At 37.6% G+C, this 15,587-nt stretch overlaps 2 protein-coding genes across 2 annotated transcripts; both read right to left on the bottom strand.

Annotated features, from left to right (window-relative positions):
* Nucleotides 1-5,937: 5,937 nt before the first annotated feature.
* LOC129089250 (solute carrier family 22 member 13-like) lies at nucleotides 5,938-10,905 on the bottom strand. The gene is made up of 10 exons (XM_054596642.1): nucleotides 10,531-10,905; nucleotides 10,328-10,431; nucleotides 10,073-10,227; nucleotides 9,386-9,554; nucleotides 9,148-9,268; nucleotides 8,591-8,685; nucleotides 8,249-8,463; nucleotides 7,822-7,930; nucleotides 7,157-7,363; nucleotides 5,938-6,588 (listed from the first exon to the last, which is right to left on the bottom strand). The coding sequence occupies exons 1-10, from the start codon at nucleotides 10,903-10,905 to the stop codon at nucleotides 6,516-6,518; spliced, it is 1,623 nt and encodes a 540-aa protein (XP_054452617.1). The 3' UTR covers nucleotides 5,938-6,515.
* A 1,031-nt stretch (nucleotides 10,906-11,936) lies between these two features.
* LOC129089249 (solute carrier family 22 member 13-like) lies at nucleotides 11,937-15,545 on the bottom strand. Its single transcript, XM_054596640.1, has 10 exons — nucleotides 15,144-15,545; nucleotides 14,968-15,071; nucleotides 14,718-14,872; nucleotides 14,447-14,615; nucleotides 14,138-14,258; nucleotides 13,832-13,926; nucleotides 13,532-13,746; nucleotides 13,337-13,445; nucleotides 13,048-13,254; nucleotides 11,937-12,753 (listed from the first exon to the last, which is right to left on the bottom strand). Exons 1-10 carry the CDS (start codon nucleotides 15,516-15,518, stop codon nucleotides 12,678-12,680), a joined length of 1,626 nt encoding a protein of 541 aa, XP_054452615.1. The 5' UTR covers nucleotides 15,519-15,545; the 3' UTR covers nucleotides 11,937-12,677.
* Nucleotides 15,546-15,587: the final 42 nt, after the last annotated feature.

Here is a 15,587-nt window from a genome sequence, read left to right as displayed (position 1 = left end):
GTCTGGTAGACACTTGGCACAAGGGCAAGTATGGCAGGAACAGTTAACAGTAACTTTGTGAGCTGTCTTACCCTAATTGATTTCTTCCACACATTTCTCTGCAAAACTAACATTCTGCTCTTTGAACTGAAACGGAGGTCCCCTCTATTATTGCAGTTTTTAAATGATATCCCTTGCCTTTAAGATCACAGGCACAAGCTAAACAAAGTGCTGCTTGGCACAAAGTCAACTTCTGGGGAATTTCGTAGGTTTCTATTTAGCTAATAGGCATACTCATGGGGCCGACGTGTAGTTCCTTTAACATTAGCTTTTAACTTTTATTGATTGCATTTACGCTTCAAAACCATAAAAGTGGTGTTCATTTCTGAAGATTATCTTGCTGAACAAAAGGTATAAGTATCATAAACGTTTGTTTGCCACAGAGCGTATTCTTTTCAATAATTCCAAAATGTAATTCAAAAAAATCCCATTAGCTTTTTGTTGATGCTATTTTCCAGGGTGGGCCTACAAAAATACATCATCCCTGCAGCAATCTGTCAATTAATTTCAGAGAAAATACAATACTAAATATTTTTTCATTCTGTGCATTTATTAAAAAGCACATTTTGGTGTACAAAAATGTTTGGCTTTTAGTATATTATTATCATTAGGAAATAACACATATCATTAAACATATTTGAATAGAATGTGATATAAACAAAATGTCAAAAGGATATAAAGACTACAGTGACTAAAAACCTTTTATGAGTTTACGAGGTTAACATTGTACAATTCAATTTAATCCAATACTACATCCTCCTTCCTGCTGCTGTCAGACTACACAACCAACTCTGCTCCCAGCAGACCACATGACACATGACACTAAAAACCTGTGCAATACAAATACACTGTGCAATTATAGTTATAATAGTTTTTTTTCTGTCTGTAAATATAATATTTCAGTTATTGTTGATTTCTACTGTTTTTTATTGCTTATTTATAATACTTGTTTTTTATTTCATTTTTATTTTATCTTGTTTTTCTTTTACTATGTATCTTGTGCGCACTTTACCCTATGCTGCTGTAATCCTGCAAATTTCCCCGCTGCGGGACTAATAAAGGATTATCTTATTTTATCTTATCTTATCTTATCTTATGAACCTTATAAAGTACATTTTGTCACTGACAGAGGTGTTAACCTTAGCTGCCCCGAGACAGAATTTCTTCCAAACCCTTTAGACGTTTTGGTGTTTGTGGCTACTCACATTTTTATTGAGGCCACAGCCAGTCATGAGCAAAAGACAATAGGAAAATAAGTTTCCCTTTAGCTTTTGGCTGTTAGTTCATTTTATGAGCTATCGACAGGCCTGCTCACTTTAAACCATTTTTTACTGCTTGGTTATAGCATGTTGTTGAGCTTATGTTGAGCAGATAACATGAGTTACAGCTCCCAATTCATGGATTTACCTGTATATATTTCAGTTTCAATCATGCTGATTATAAATCTATGAATTTTGAATCTGTGAATATATGAAAAATATCCAGATTTAGGAAGACACCTTGTGTTGAATAAACTGTATAAAAAATCAGATTAATTTGTTAAACTTGTTAAACTAAATGCATTACTTAATAGACACCATACTGTGTGCACATCATTTGGTAGGAAAAATATTTTGGGGAAGCAATGACGAATGTTCTCATAAGATAAAGTCGACCATCTTATTACGCTGTTGATGCTTTTACAGGCCGCACACACAGTAAGTAACATTTGCTCTAAAACAGCAATTCTATCAGTTCATTCTGCCTTACAACTATAGCACTACCATACGTTTTTAGAATATACTGATATATCATAGTCTAGTGTACAAGAACAGTAGGTCTTGCAGATTCTGAGCTGGTTTAAATGAAACCTCTGTAACACAATAAATTACACAAAATTCTGAGTTTTTACCAGGGATCAACTGAGGAAGGAATGAGGAACTAACTGCTAGTGAACCATTCGTTAACTTTATCGAGTAGCTTTTTATTACATTTTATAGAGTAGGCAATGATTAGTTAATTGAGAAATGACTGCTAGATATTATGTTAAAGCTAGGGTTGATAATCTTGAGAAACTAGCAAGAGAAAGCTAGATTTTAAAAATAATCCAACCACCGTCTTCTTCACTTGCATTCAGAGATATTTAGTGACAACGTTTTGGTCCATAGACCTTCATCGGGTTACTTAACAAAACAATAGGAGAGCATGTCTTTAAATAGGTTGATAAACCCACGTAGACCATCAGGTCACACTACACAATGACATCACTCAATCAATCATAAGAATCATAAATATCATATCATTGCACCAAAGGCCTACACTATCAACATGAAAACATTTACATAATTTCCTAAAAAGAATGACCTAAGACACACAACGATACCAAGACACTGTAAGAATGTTCCTCTAAGGAATTATCTAATGACCAAATGTCCCTTCAGTCCAAGGGTTTGTCATTTGTGCCCACCAGTGGGTTAAAAGCCTTTGGTTTAAAAGTGGACATGTTCAAGTGCTTAAGACAGAATAAACTGAGACATTTCTTCTCCAAAAACACACTGTTGCCAGAACTTCTTCCACACCCTTTAGATAAAAGAGCACTTTTTGCCTCAAACACCACTAATGCATCCATTAACACTTTCTGCAGAATAGTTGAACAGGACATTATGAAGATGACCAATCTAGCTTTTCATGTTCCAAGTAATTTGACATTCAATGAAAGGATTGCTTTGAGTGAACTGATTGATGATGAAGACATTGTGATTAAATCAGCGGATAAAGGTGGGACAATTTGTGTTCAAGATGAGGATAAATACCAATTCGAAATTGTCTATAGAAATGTTAAAAACAAAGGTGGACCCTGACCCTACTAGCTCTTTCAACAGGAGGTGTGTGTTTATTTTGAAGAGACTAAACAAATATGGCTGGATTACCCTATCCGCCCTGTATCATATACGTTGCCTAAATACACAAATCACTGTCTGATTCTCCATAGTAGCTCAGACCAATTAATAATTGACTTTTTTTAATAAACCTTATGTCCATAGTCTTCCAGCATACATTAGAGATTCTACCGGTTTTGTCTCACTGTTTACCTGTTGATGTTCTATTGGTGACGTTTGATATTGACATCCTTTACACTAATTTACCACATGACGTTGGTTTGGAGGCTCTACACTTCTATCTTAAGAGGCGGGATGACACAGTCGTTCCGCCGTTCAGTCATCATCGATTTAGCTACTTAAAATATTTATAATAGAGATTTCAATTTACAAGTCTCTGGTACCAGCATACGCTCTATTTGTGAGCCTAACTATGCCAATTCATTTGTGGTTTTTTTCGAGAGAAATTTAGTTTTGAACCCTGAGAAAAATACACATTTGCCCAAATATTTTTAAATGGTATAGATACATTGATGATTTTTTTTCTCTTTATCAATGCGATGATGGGTTCCTCACCCTAATGAGAGTTTCAACAGCAATCTGCAATTTACTATACAGTGAGGAAAAGATTTGTCCAGCGAGGGTATCCTATTTAATGGATTCATAGGGCTTATGAGACTGCACTGAGAAAAAGGAACAAATATTTTCTGTGACTTGCATCACTTCTTATTCTCCTCACTCGCATGTCATAAAATCTGTTTTTAGAAAATAATTTGCAGATTTTAAAATCAGACCCTGAACTAATGATGAGGGTTCCGGGACAGAGGATGTCGCATGTGTACAGATTGTAAAGCCCTCTGAGTCAAATTTGTAATTTGCGATTCTGGGCTATACAAAATAAACTGAATTGAATTGAATTGAATTGATCTAACCCTTTTTGTCAACAAATGGGGGAAAAACCTTAAAGATCTGTTGGTCCATGCTGATTTTGCACATTACAAACCCGCACAACCTTCACAACAGAGGCTTCTAAGCCCCCTACCCAATGCCAACAACTGTTGTGGTAGCTCTGCACCGTGTAATAATACTTACAAAACCCATTATGTTTGCCATTCACACACAAACAAAGTATTTTCCATAACGAGTGTTATCACTTGGTCCTCCACACATATCAATGTGGACTTGGGTATGTAGGTAAAACTACCAGAAAGCTCAAGCTACACATAAAGTGAACACAAAAGCTCTATAACCAGGAACGACTGGGATTATCCTGTAGCTGTACATCTTAATGATGAAAAACATGATGTTTCCACTTTACGGTTTTGTGGCATAGAAAAGGTCAGTCTACCACCTAGAGGTGGTGATGTGGACCTGCTGTTAAAGCAACATTAAGCTTTTTGGATCTTCATTCTGCAGACCTTGTCTCCCAATAGTTTGATTGATTAAACGTAATTTTATGAGATATTCTCTGTGATTTTTTAGATGTACTGTTTGTTTGGTACAATGTGTTCGGTTAATGACGGATTTGGTCTTTATGAGCTTCTTGAGAACCAATGATAACCGATTTACTGACCGAAACGTTGTCACTAAATCTCTCTGAATACAAGTGAAGAAGACAGTGTGTGGAATTTTTTTTGTTCTATATTGTTTACCCTAGGTATTCTCCTACACACCTATCGACCTACTGCGGTGCAAAAGTTTGCTCTTTTAAAAAGCTAGCAGACCTAGGTCCAAAAGCTGCTTAATCTAGCTAGATTGTGGCCAATCAGGCAATACTGACAGCCTGTTCCTTAAAACCAGATCCAAAATGATCATTAATAAGGTAAAGCTTATCAAATTAAACCTAAACTACTTGAATATTGTTAGTATGCACAGCTGTTAAGCTAGCAACTTGTGGAAGACTCCAGTGATGTCCAATGAGTGCATGGGCGGAGTTCGTTCAGGTAGGTAGGAAAGTAGACCATCCCGTTATCACATCTGGGCTGAATGAAACGATTGAACAGGCTTATAACAACCACAGATACCAGATTTTTTTTTTTTTCTTTGTCTGATCATTTGATTAATTAATTGCTGGCGGAATATAAAGCGAATTTCAACAAAAGATGTTACGGAAGAAGATTACCAACACTAGCTTTTATAAACTAATATGTAATTAAGTGTTCATGGGTATCTGTGAATCCATATAATGGTCCTTTAATTAATAGAAAGTTATTGATTACTTCTGGATCATGCATTAAACCGCACATAACCACAAATCAAATAACAAATCCTTACTTCATTATTACTCAACGTTTCTATTTCTCTCCTCAAGTAAAGTGATGCATCATACCGAGTTGCTACTAAGTTTGATGACGAGTTATCCAAGAACTTTCAATTAACAAATGGTTTACCAGCAGTTTGTTCCCGATTCATGTCTTGTTAACTACTTAAATGTTGTGTACCTTATTGTAAAGTGTGACCATAACTTTTGTTGTTTTTATAACCTCTAGATAGAACCTTAGTTTAACATTTTGGTTTCACTCTCATGTTTTAACTCTATTTTTACCTTCAGATGAACTGCAAGATTAAAATCAGCTCTGTTGCATAATAAATACATATGCAAGATTTTTCTCAGTATTGCCCTTGGTCCCATACAGATTAATAAAATATAAAGCATAAATACAAATATCAAAGTAAACATCTCTGTTGGTGAATTGTATTGTATAGTTATGCCAACAGACCAGGAAGTGGTGCTATCTAAGTAGCATTTCAAATATTCCAACTTGCTGTTCTCTTTTAAAAAAGTGGACTGTTGTTCTCTTACTACTTGATTCAAGTTTTTAGCAGCTGTTTGTTTCACAAAAAACGTATTTTATACTTTATCTCATTGCAGATAGTTTCCTTTTTATTTGTAGACCTCTGCTCGACCCAAAAGGTGAATCGTATTTGGTTTATGCTGCTCAAAAGGATAAAATAATTACATTTGAGAAACTCAAAAATAGTATGTTTTTCAACAATGTCCCTTTGGTTCAGCAAAACCCACAAACCACCAGTGGGAGGAGTTTTGTATTGGAATTTAATTTCAGTAGAAGGTAGATTCCAGATCAGTTAATAATTTAAGTAACATACTAAAGTATAAAGTAAAAACTGACAGACTGACTGTAAATCCAAAGTTTGTCCTGAGGATGGCACAAGAGGGAACGCCATTATGTCATTAAAATTAAAATATTTTGTTGTCAGTAACTTCCAGAGCAATCAGCTCATTAGATTTTGAACTGATTGCCTATTATTTATGTGCCTATTTGACCAGAAGGTGGAACATCAAGAAAATGAATGGAGTGTCCCAAAATGGACTCTCCATTGGTTTGGAAAGCATGAAAATACTCTGGAAGCTTCATGCCAATCTTCCAATGACAATTTGATATTTCGTTTGCACATGGAAATTTGTTCACTCTAAAGGAATGATCAGATGAGGGACCAAAAGATGAGTATCAGCAAACGTCCTGAAGATGTGGCCAGTAGCTGCTGGATGACGGACCAAAATGGACTGACAGAAGAGCTGACCAAAAAACATTTACCATCCAAAGTCTCAGCTGCTAGTAGAGCAACCCCCGAATATGCGAAATAGAAGTACTCAGACTACAGATTGGTGCATATGATGATTTGTGCGGGCATGTCTGATCCTCTTTGGTTCTTCTGGGTTTTCATATTTCTGTTGGAGAAAGGAATAAACAGAAGAGTATGTCAGTTCAGTTGTTTTTTGTTACATGTTTTCTGTTATGTATATAGCTTAAATATATTTGGTCACAAAACTACAGAAACAAAATACGTTGTGTGACAGTAACTTTTTGAGCCCAAATGAAAAAAGGGTTTCTGGTTCATGTTTTCATGTTTGATTGTGTGCAGCACTCAAGATTGATTAAAAGTAGCTAGGTTCTAATTTGAAGATGCTAATAGACAGTTTTTCATACTGAACTAAAATTGTAATCTTAAACAGGCCCTATTATGCTATTTTCCAGGTGCATATTTTTATCTCAAGTTACAATAACATGTTTACATGCGTTAATGCTCATAATCCGCCTTGTTTTTCTCATCCTGGCTGTCCTGCAGCACCTCTTCTCACCCTCTCTCTCTACATGTCCATTTACCATTTAACATTACTGATCTAAATTAACATGCGGTTGTTATACTGTAAACAAACAAGGACAGGTGTTTGATTGTGCAGAGTACTGGCTTTGATGAAAATGTTTTCAAGGCCGTCGGCCTGCAGATTGCTTTACGTGTTGCCCTCGGCCTCATCCGTTGAGTCAGGAAGCTCTCTTCTCCTGGTCTCAGGGAGCAGGAAGCAGAGAGCTCCACTGATCAGTGTAAGGCTGCTAAAAACTATTGTGGGTATGGACCAGTGGTACACAGCCAATATGTTGAGCAACGGGGACAGCAAGCCACCAGCTCTGCTTGCAATGGAGCCCAAACCAGAGGCTGTTTGCCTGAAACAAAGACATACATATTTAAATTAAAGAATTCAATCGTGGTCTAAGCAAGTTTTTTATTTTAACTCAGTGAAAACGTATCCTACTAAACTTCATTAAATCGTAGCAAACTTCCTAAATAGTTAAAATAGTTTTTAAGAACAGTAGAAATAATCTTGGATAGAATCATTCAACCTGTCCAACATTAGCTGACTGAAAAGAACAGTAACGCCATTTAGTATCTGAAAGACTTTATTTGTCCGGGGTATGTTAAGTAACTGAGTCTAATATTTAACCCTGACAGGACAATTTATTCTCAAAGACAACTAAACAAATAGCAGGCAAGCCAACAGTAGTGATGTCACAACCAATCACTTACTAATCAATTACTTTTGTACATTCATTCTTATGACAGGCACTTCTGAATGTATCATTCACTACAGTGAGACCGAGAGACTCAGATACAGATGGCTTACCGAAAAGATGTAGGGAACAGCTCCTGAACATACACGTTGCATATGGATCCGGCCCAGTTTATGAAAAAACGTCCTGAGATTGCTAACGTGGTAACACCAACAGCATTATCTTGAACAGAATAACAGAGTGTGGGACATATTAAAAACTACTGTAGAACAAGCAACCATGCTAGTGACCCTGTTAAGTTGTTCTTAGAATGAGCCAATCAATCCAACATTGTCGAGTTTAACTCTGAATCAAAAATGTCAACCTGCTGGTGGAGCTAACATCATAATCATAGATATCTGTAGTAAATTTGATTGCAACCCATTCAGAGACATTGGTGCACTGACTAACTAACCAACATTGCAATCCCTAGGTTTCAGCTTTTAGTGTAACTAAAAACAGACAAAAAGCCAGAGAAAAACACAACCTGAGGTGCGTTACCTTGGGGAACAGCTAGGATTAAGACGCACAAGAATCCCCCGATCAGAAGAGTTGACATCAGTGACACTTTTCTCCCCACTGCTTCCAACAGCCAGATGCAAAGTATATGAGCTGGTAGTTCAGTCAGACCAAACATGAGCTGCGTCAGGAAGATGTCCAAGCCAAAATTTCCCACATTGAATGAAAGGCAGTAGTAGGTAACATTCAATGAGAACCTGACGGTTTACAAAAACAAGTGGTAAACACTTTGAAATATTGGAAAATGTGTTATAACTTGAGCATCTCAATGCATTCTTTTTAGGCTCAGTAGAGTTGTTATGGGTATCATGAAACGCAACTTACCATGCCAATATTAAGGTAAAGAAATACTTCCTAAGCACAGATGATTGGATAAGTATTATTATGCCTCCCTTTTTCTCGGTGTCTTTCTTAACAATCTGTAATGGACAAGGGGTGAACACAAAATCACGCTAACGTTTGCTTATGTTAGCAAATCGTGTCATCCAACAGCCTACAAAGCGTATTCAGTTTTTTGTTCACACTGCGTCAGAGAGGTGATGAACTGTCTTATATTGTTAACTCTTCATGTGAGTAGTTCTGTTATTTCGTTCTAAATGGTTCACTGCAATCCAGCACAGTCCAATTAATTGTGGTGTTTCCAAGCCATTATCATCCAATAAAACTTTTTCCTTAAAAGTTACAAAGGGGTTAAGTTAAAATCTTTCTGACACAGTTTAGAGAAAGACAGTGTTGATTAAATTGTAGACACTGTCTTGTGTAATAGTATTTTCTTCCATGAATATACACCATGTGTATGCTATTACCAGTATAAATGTAATATTCCATTTAAGTCTTGATACATGGCATAAAATATACGTTTTTTACAAAAGAATCAGTACCTTTTCCAGTAGAGACTCTGGAACAGTGCGTTTGTTGATGGCTGCCACTTTGGTAATCAGCTGTTTAGCCTCTTCTGTCCTTCCTCTTTCCAACAACCACCTGGCTGACTCTGGAATAAACCTGATATAAACAAGATCAATGGCAGTTCAAAGAGTCAGAAATAAGGACAGTTACACATTTATCTGTAATTTACCTTTAAAACAAACTAAGGGCAATAAAAAAGTGTGATGCACACACCATATGTAAATCGTAACTACTGCAAGTGGAGCTGCTGTGATTAGTTGAGCCAGTCTCCAGTCTCTGATGGCGTAGATCATACCAGCGAGGATGGCCTGTCCAACTGCACCAAACAACTGAGTCACACATGCTCCCCATGATCTTTTGGACGGCCCGATCCATTCAGTGGCTAGAAACAGGAAATCAGAGACAGTTAAATTTGAGTTCATTACGCTAACATCCCCATCCCTGCCAAGAATTATGGAGCCCCAAACCTGACATCATGTTCTAAATGATTATAAGACAAATTTTAAATAAATAACTGAATACATCAATAAATAATAATCTTATCTACATAATTAGAATGGAGTGTAAAAATAAATATAAATTCTAGTTGATTGATTGAATATATCAATTAGTTTGTTTAAAGGACTTGTGGTCATTGATGAAGACAAGAGACATGCATAATCATACATATCTTTAAAAAGTGTACTACAGCATTATGCAGTACAGTATAGAGAGTATTTACAGTTTCTACTCTGTTGTAGTTCTATGATGAAAAGTAGCTTCAGCGAGGCATGTAGCTAAAAGGGCTGTTGCCTTTTGATGCTTTATCAAAAGGCAACAACTTTAACCCTAACCCTTGGTTTAACAAAAGCTGACCCAAAATTTTTCACATGTAAAATGATGGAGTGACCTATTCCTCACCTAATATGACGCCATTCAAGCGAAAACCTCCATAGCCAATTCCCACCATGAACTGGGATGCCAAATATAAATAGAAGTTGGGACATAATCCAGTTGTTATAGTAAATATGAGCATCACAATGACTGGAATCTGAGCTGCCCGTTTACGACCAAACCTGGAACAGATAAAACCTAGTGTCTGCATATGTGGTATAAAAACGTTTTTTTCATACAGCTTCAAGAACACATATTCTGTACAATGTCAAGCACACTTACGATTCAGCAAAAGGTCCAAATAAGAGACAACCAACAAGAATGCCAGCCATCAACACTGCTTGTGCCACTTCTAACAAATTAGCCTGGTCACAAACTAGATCAAACTGTAGAAAAAGCAAACAAAACGGTAAAAAAATTATAATTTTATAAGGATTACATGATATGTATATTATAAATGACTTTGAGACAGTCCTATTACTTACATCAGTGACTATGGTGGCATCATACATATTGTTGTTGTACACCCATCCATTCTTGCACCCTGTGGTCTCATTGAGTCCGTACTCCCTGATGGCACCGATGTCCCAGTCCACAGGGACAAACATCTGACACCTGCTGAAGGTCCCATCCTCCTCCCGGGGCAGAGTCAGGTTCAGCTGGTCATCTGTGGTCAGGTTAGAGTCAGCCTGAAGGATCCAGTCTGTGTTACAGTGTCGCTCTGGATCGGACTGGATAAAAAACACACTGGCAAAGTGAAAAGGCAGAATAGCATTTGGGAAGCAAAGAGCAAAAAGAGTGATCTTCTGAAATAATCCAAACCCTCCTATATTCTTGAGAATCTCTCCAAAATCAGCCATGTTACAGGGAGATGGTTCTCAGTCAGGAGATGCTGCTGCACAATGACCTTTAAACAATGCCTGTTAATGTTTAAATCCTGGACTGTATGTTTCAGGAAGGGTGAGACAGCATTTATGTGGATATTTCATTCTGAAGAAATAAGCAGTATTTAACCAGATATGTTACTCTTGTACCTTTCTCTGTGTGACATATTTGTGCTTTTATTTAAAAACCTACAGGAAAATTAACATCAGCAGTCATTGAACAACTCCAATTACAAGCATATTAAGCGTATTAAGAAATCTTGCAAAATACAATATTGTATTTTAAATAGTATTTTTAAATACAATATTTAATGTTAGGGTGTCTTAACTCTAATTTGCTATTTCCAGCAGAACTACCAATAAAGACCCAATGCCATTGTGCTGCCTAACTGAAGATTCTTTGCAGATAGAATACCATTACTTTGCTTATCTCTCACAGAAAGAGCTGTTGTTGATCTTTCACCAACTTTTACAACATGCTGACTTGACAAACCTCTCTGCCAGCACTCTTACATAAGTTAAACCTTTTACATAATGTTGTGTCATTATAACTTTGGGTTAGAAACAACTTAATCAAATGGAGAGCTTTATTTTTCTTTATCAGTAAGAGACTATGAAGCCCTGAAGCAGAATTGATCAAATGTTTATGAAGAAGTGAAACACTAAAGTTGTGTCGGCACATTTGTATATAAGAGAAGATAGTTTCGGTTTGGTGAGATCACATTAATCATTTCTCAAAATAAACCAAGATATCAAAAAGTAACGACACCCAAAGACCTCTGCAGCCCTCTGAGCGTTTGAGTCAATGTCAGTTCTGCTAATCGGATCAACAATCAAGCCCTCATTTTACCTGTGTGTAGTGCTTGCAGCTGCAGAATTGTATGCAATTATATGCAGCTTCTGTCACAGCTCTCTATACGATTGGTTCCCGACCTGTAGGTCAAAATAATACTATCACCATGGGAAATAAGAAAAAACATAATCCAGCAACACAAAGTTCGGTTTTCTATTTTATTTATTTCTTTGGACTTCTTTTGGTCGTCTACATGTGAAATATAATAGTTACCTTTAGGACTTTAAAAACATTCAGATGAAACAGTCTGTGAGGACAAAATTACATCTCAGTTGAAGTTCTCACATTTTTACAACCTGTGTCAAAGGGTCAAAGTCGATTTTGCTTTTTATTTTATTAATTTTATTGTATTGTATTGTGTAAAAATAAAAAGGTTTGAGTACCGTTTTTGTAAGTACCGAGATGTCAGATGTGATGTAGCTGTAGCTTAACACACAGATACTCTACTGGAAAACATACAGTACATTGCATACCGGTATAGTCCGGTACATGTCTGCTGAATGTGAAACTCAACCGCCTTGGTGGCTCACATGTGAATTTGTAACTTCTAGTGCAACATCCTCTCGTGGACTCCCACCCCCTTTTCAGATCAGTTTATGCAATCTAGATTATTCCTAAAACTATTTTTTTGCTTTTGCTGCTGTGCATGATCTTGGTTCCTCACTTCTTCTTGCTAAGCTATTTCTTAACAGCCGTTAACGGTTGTTACTAGAACAGTAAAACAGTAACAGACAGAAATGACAGCAATAAAGACACGTGATTGAGTCACACGGGTACATGAACAAACACACTGGGTGACTCAGCAACATTGAAGGCAAAATCGGGTCCAAATAAAACTCAATATATAGCTTGTGCTATACACAATAAAAACATCTGTAAAAATAAGGTATTCCAACTAGAGCTTGGTGGATTTTCTGCTGTTGTGTTCCACCATGTTGGAACCACTCCCTGTGTTCTTGTTGGTCATATTCCTAGAAGTAAAAGGAAGATAATGTTTAGACAGCAAAATTCTTAACTTTACCTTTCTGACTTTTTGTAAAATCATTATCTTTTACTTACTCTCTTCAAGTGTGTTTATGTATGACTAGTTTCAGGGAAATTAGTCTCAAGTTATTCACAAATTGAAATTTATGTATGGATATAACAAAAGTGATTTTACATGTTGGGCAGTTCAAGCTTGTCAGATGCAGATCCAGTTTGGCTGGATGCCCCTGGTTGTAACTGATCCGCATAAATCTCCTCAGTAAATGGTGCAGATTGCTTACCTGTCGCCCTTTGCCTCATTGGTTGAATCAGGAAGCTCTTTTCTCCTCGTCTCAGGAAGCAGGAAGACAAGAGCTCCACTGATCAGTGTCAGGCTGCTGAAGACTATGATGGGAATTGACCAGTGGAACACGACCAATATGTTGAGCAATGGAGACAGCAAGCCTGCTCCTCTAAAGGCTATGGAGCCAAAGCCGACAGCTGTTTGCCTGGAAGAGTGGAGTTCACTTTCAAATATATACATACTGTATGTAGAATATCTTTGATCACATATTTTGTATACTTTTATACCTGACAGAGGTGGGAAACAACTCTTGAATGTAGACCATGCATATGGATCCGCCCCAGTTCAAGAAGAACTTTCCAGCGGTTACAAGAGCTGTGATAACAACAGCGCTGTCTGGAATTTAAATTTAAATTCAGTGTATTAAACCACTGACAGTGAGATGGATGTATCTGAATGTACCAAATTTAAAGGAAATTCACCTCGAGGGAAAGCCAGGGTTAAGAGGCAAAAAATACTGCCTGTCAGGAGGGTTGATATCAGGGATTTTTTTCTCCCGATCAACTCCAGAACCCAGACACAGAGGAAATGTGCTGGCGCCTCAGTGATCCCAAACAGGAACTGAACCAGGAAGATGTTCAGACCAAGCTTACCCACGTTCAGAACGAGGCAGAAGTAGCCTAGATTTAATGAAAACCTTCAAATCACAAGAACACAAAAATGAGACAACAATGTATTTAATTAAATGTCTAACTACATCCCAAAATGTGCTTAGAACTTACCAAGCAAAGGATATAATAAATAAATATTTCATCAGGACTTTTGAGGTAAACATTGCTTTGATTCCTCCACTTTGGACTTCTCTTTCCCCTGTTACCTGAAGGGGTAAATATCTCTCCATTGTCAATATCTGTGTAAAACTGGCAGTAAAATTCTTACTACATAGGTTCCAAGCCCTGCCTTTCATTTTTATGGAACATGTTAGCATTTAGCATCAGTGTGCCCAACTACAGCCTCACAGAAGTGCTAGTGTCTTGTTTTCAGAGAACCCATTTGATCAGATGTCATTAAAATGTAATCTGTTTTACCTTGTCCAGCAGATTTTCTGGGATTTTCTTTTTATTGATTGCTGCAACTCTGCGGATCAAATTATTTGCTTCTTCGGTTCTTCCCTGTCCAAGTAACCACCTTGCAGATTCCGGAATCCACCTGAAAAGATCGATCACAATCCAGGTGTTGGAGTCGCTCACAAACTATTATTAGTAACACTAGTGCTATGAAGCCATGTGACACACATGGCTAAACTGAGATTGGCCAGGTATATATGATCAGGAAGTGCATTAGTGTTCAAATGGAGCACCCAAGCAAAACAGAATGAAGTATTAAAGAACACATACCATATGTAAAAGAATATAAAGGCCTGCCATCCTGCCATGACATACTGCACTTTTCTCCAGTCACGGATAGCATAGACCAGACCAGCCATGGCACACTGTCCAAGAGCTGAAAACATCTGGCTCATACAGGAGGCAAAGGACCGTTTGGTGACTCCAATCCACTCTGTAGCTACAGACAGAAATCAAACACCAACATCACTTCTGAGCTAAAATGAAAAAGATTTTTTAAGACAATTCAGAGACATGTAGGTTAGATAAAAAAAAGTCATACCTAATACTGTGGAGTTAATTCTATATCCTCCAACTGCAGCTCCAACTATGAACTGTGAGAATATGTAAACGTAGACATTTGGAGACACGCCAGCAACTGTGACGAATATTAGCAAGAGAACGACTGGTATCTGGGTGGTTCTCCTGCGGCCAAACCTGAAGTTTAGAGAGTGGTTGACTGTCAAATTAGGGGTTTGAAGGTTTAGGTTTCTCCACACTTGGCCCTTATTTATCTTTTTCAAGTCACTTACGATTCAGCTGTTGGGCCAAAGATGAATGAACCAGCAAGTAAACCAGCCATGAAGACTGTCTGCGTAACTTCAGCCATGTTAGAGTTGTCACAGACGAGATCAAACTGCAAAACAACACACTCATAAATCGGTAAGGCTGAGAAGAAACTACAAATCACACATCGCTGTTGACTTACATCAGTGACTATGGTGGCCTCATACATCGTGTCGTTGTACACCCATCCATTCTTGCACCCTGTGGTCTCATTGAGTCCGTACTCCCTGATGGCACCGATGTCCCAGTCCACAGGGACAAACATCTGACACCTGCTGAAGGTCCCATCATCCTCCCGGGGCAGAGTCAGGTTCAGCTGGTCATCGGTGGTCAGGTTAGAGTCCGCCTGAAGGATCCAGTCTGTGTTACAGTGTCGCTCTGGATCAGACTGGATAAAAAGAAAACTGCAGAAGAAGATGGGCAATAATACATTTGGGAAGGCTAGCACAAGAATTATTAGCTTCTGGAAGAAGCCAAAGTCACCGATAGCTCTCAGAATCTCTCCAAAATCCACCATTTTCACACAGCAGACGATGTGTGAGACTCTGGTTGACTTTCTTGTAAAAGCACGGGTTCAAATAAATGT

This window comes from Anoplopoma fimbria, chromosome 3 (genome assembly GCF_027596085.1).
Source record: "Anoplopoma fimbria isolate UVic2021 breed Golden Eagle Sablefish chromosome 3, Afim_UVic_2022, whole genome shotgun sequence".
Lineage (NCBI taxonomy): Eukaryota > Metazoa > Chordata > Actinopteri > Perciformes > Anoplopomatidae > Anoplopoma > Anoplopoma fimbria.
This window is presented reverse-complemented; position numbering and strand designations above follow the sequence as displayed.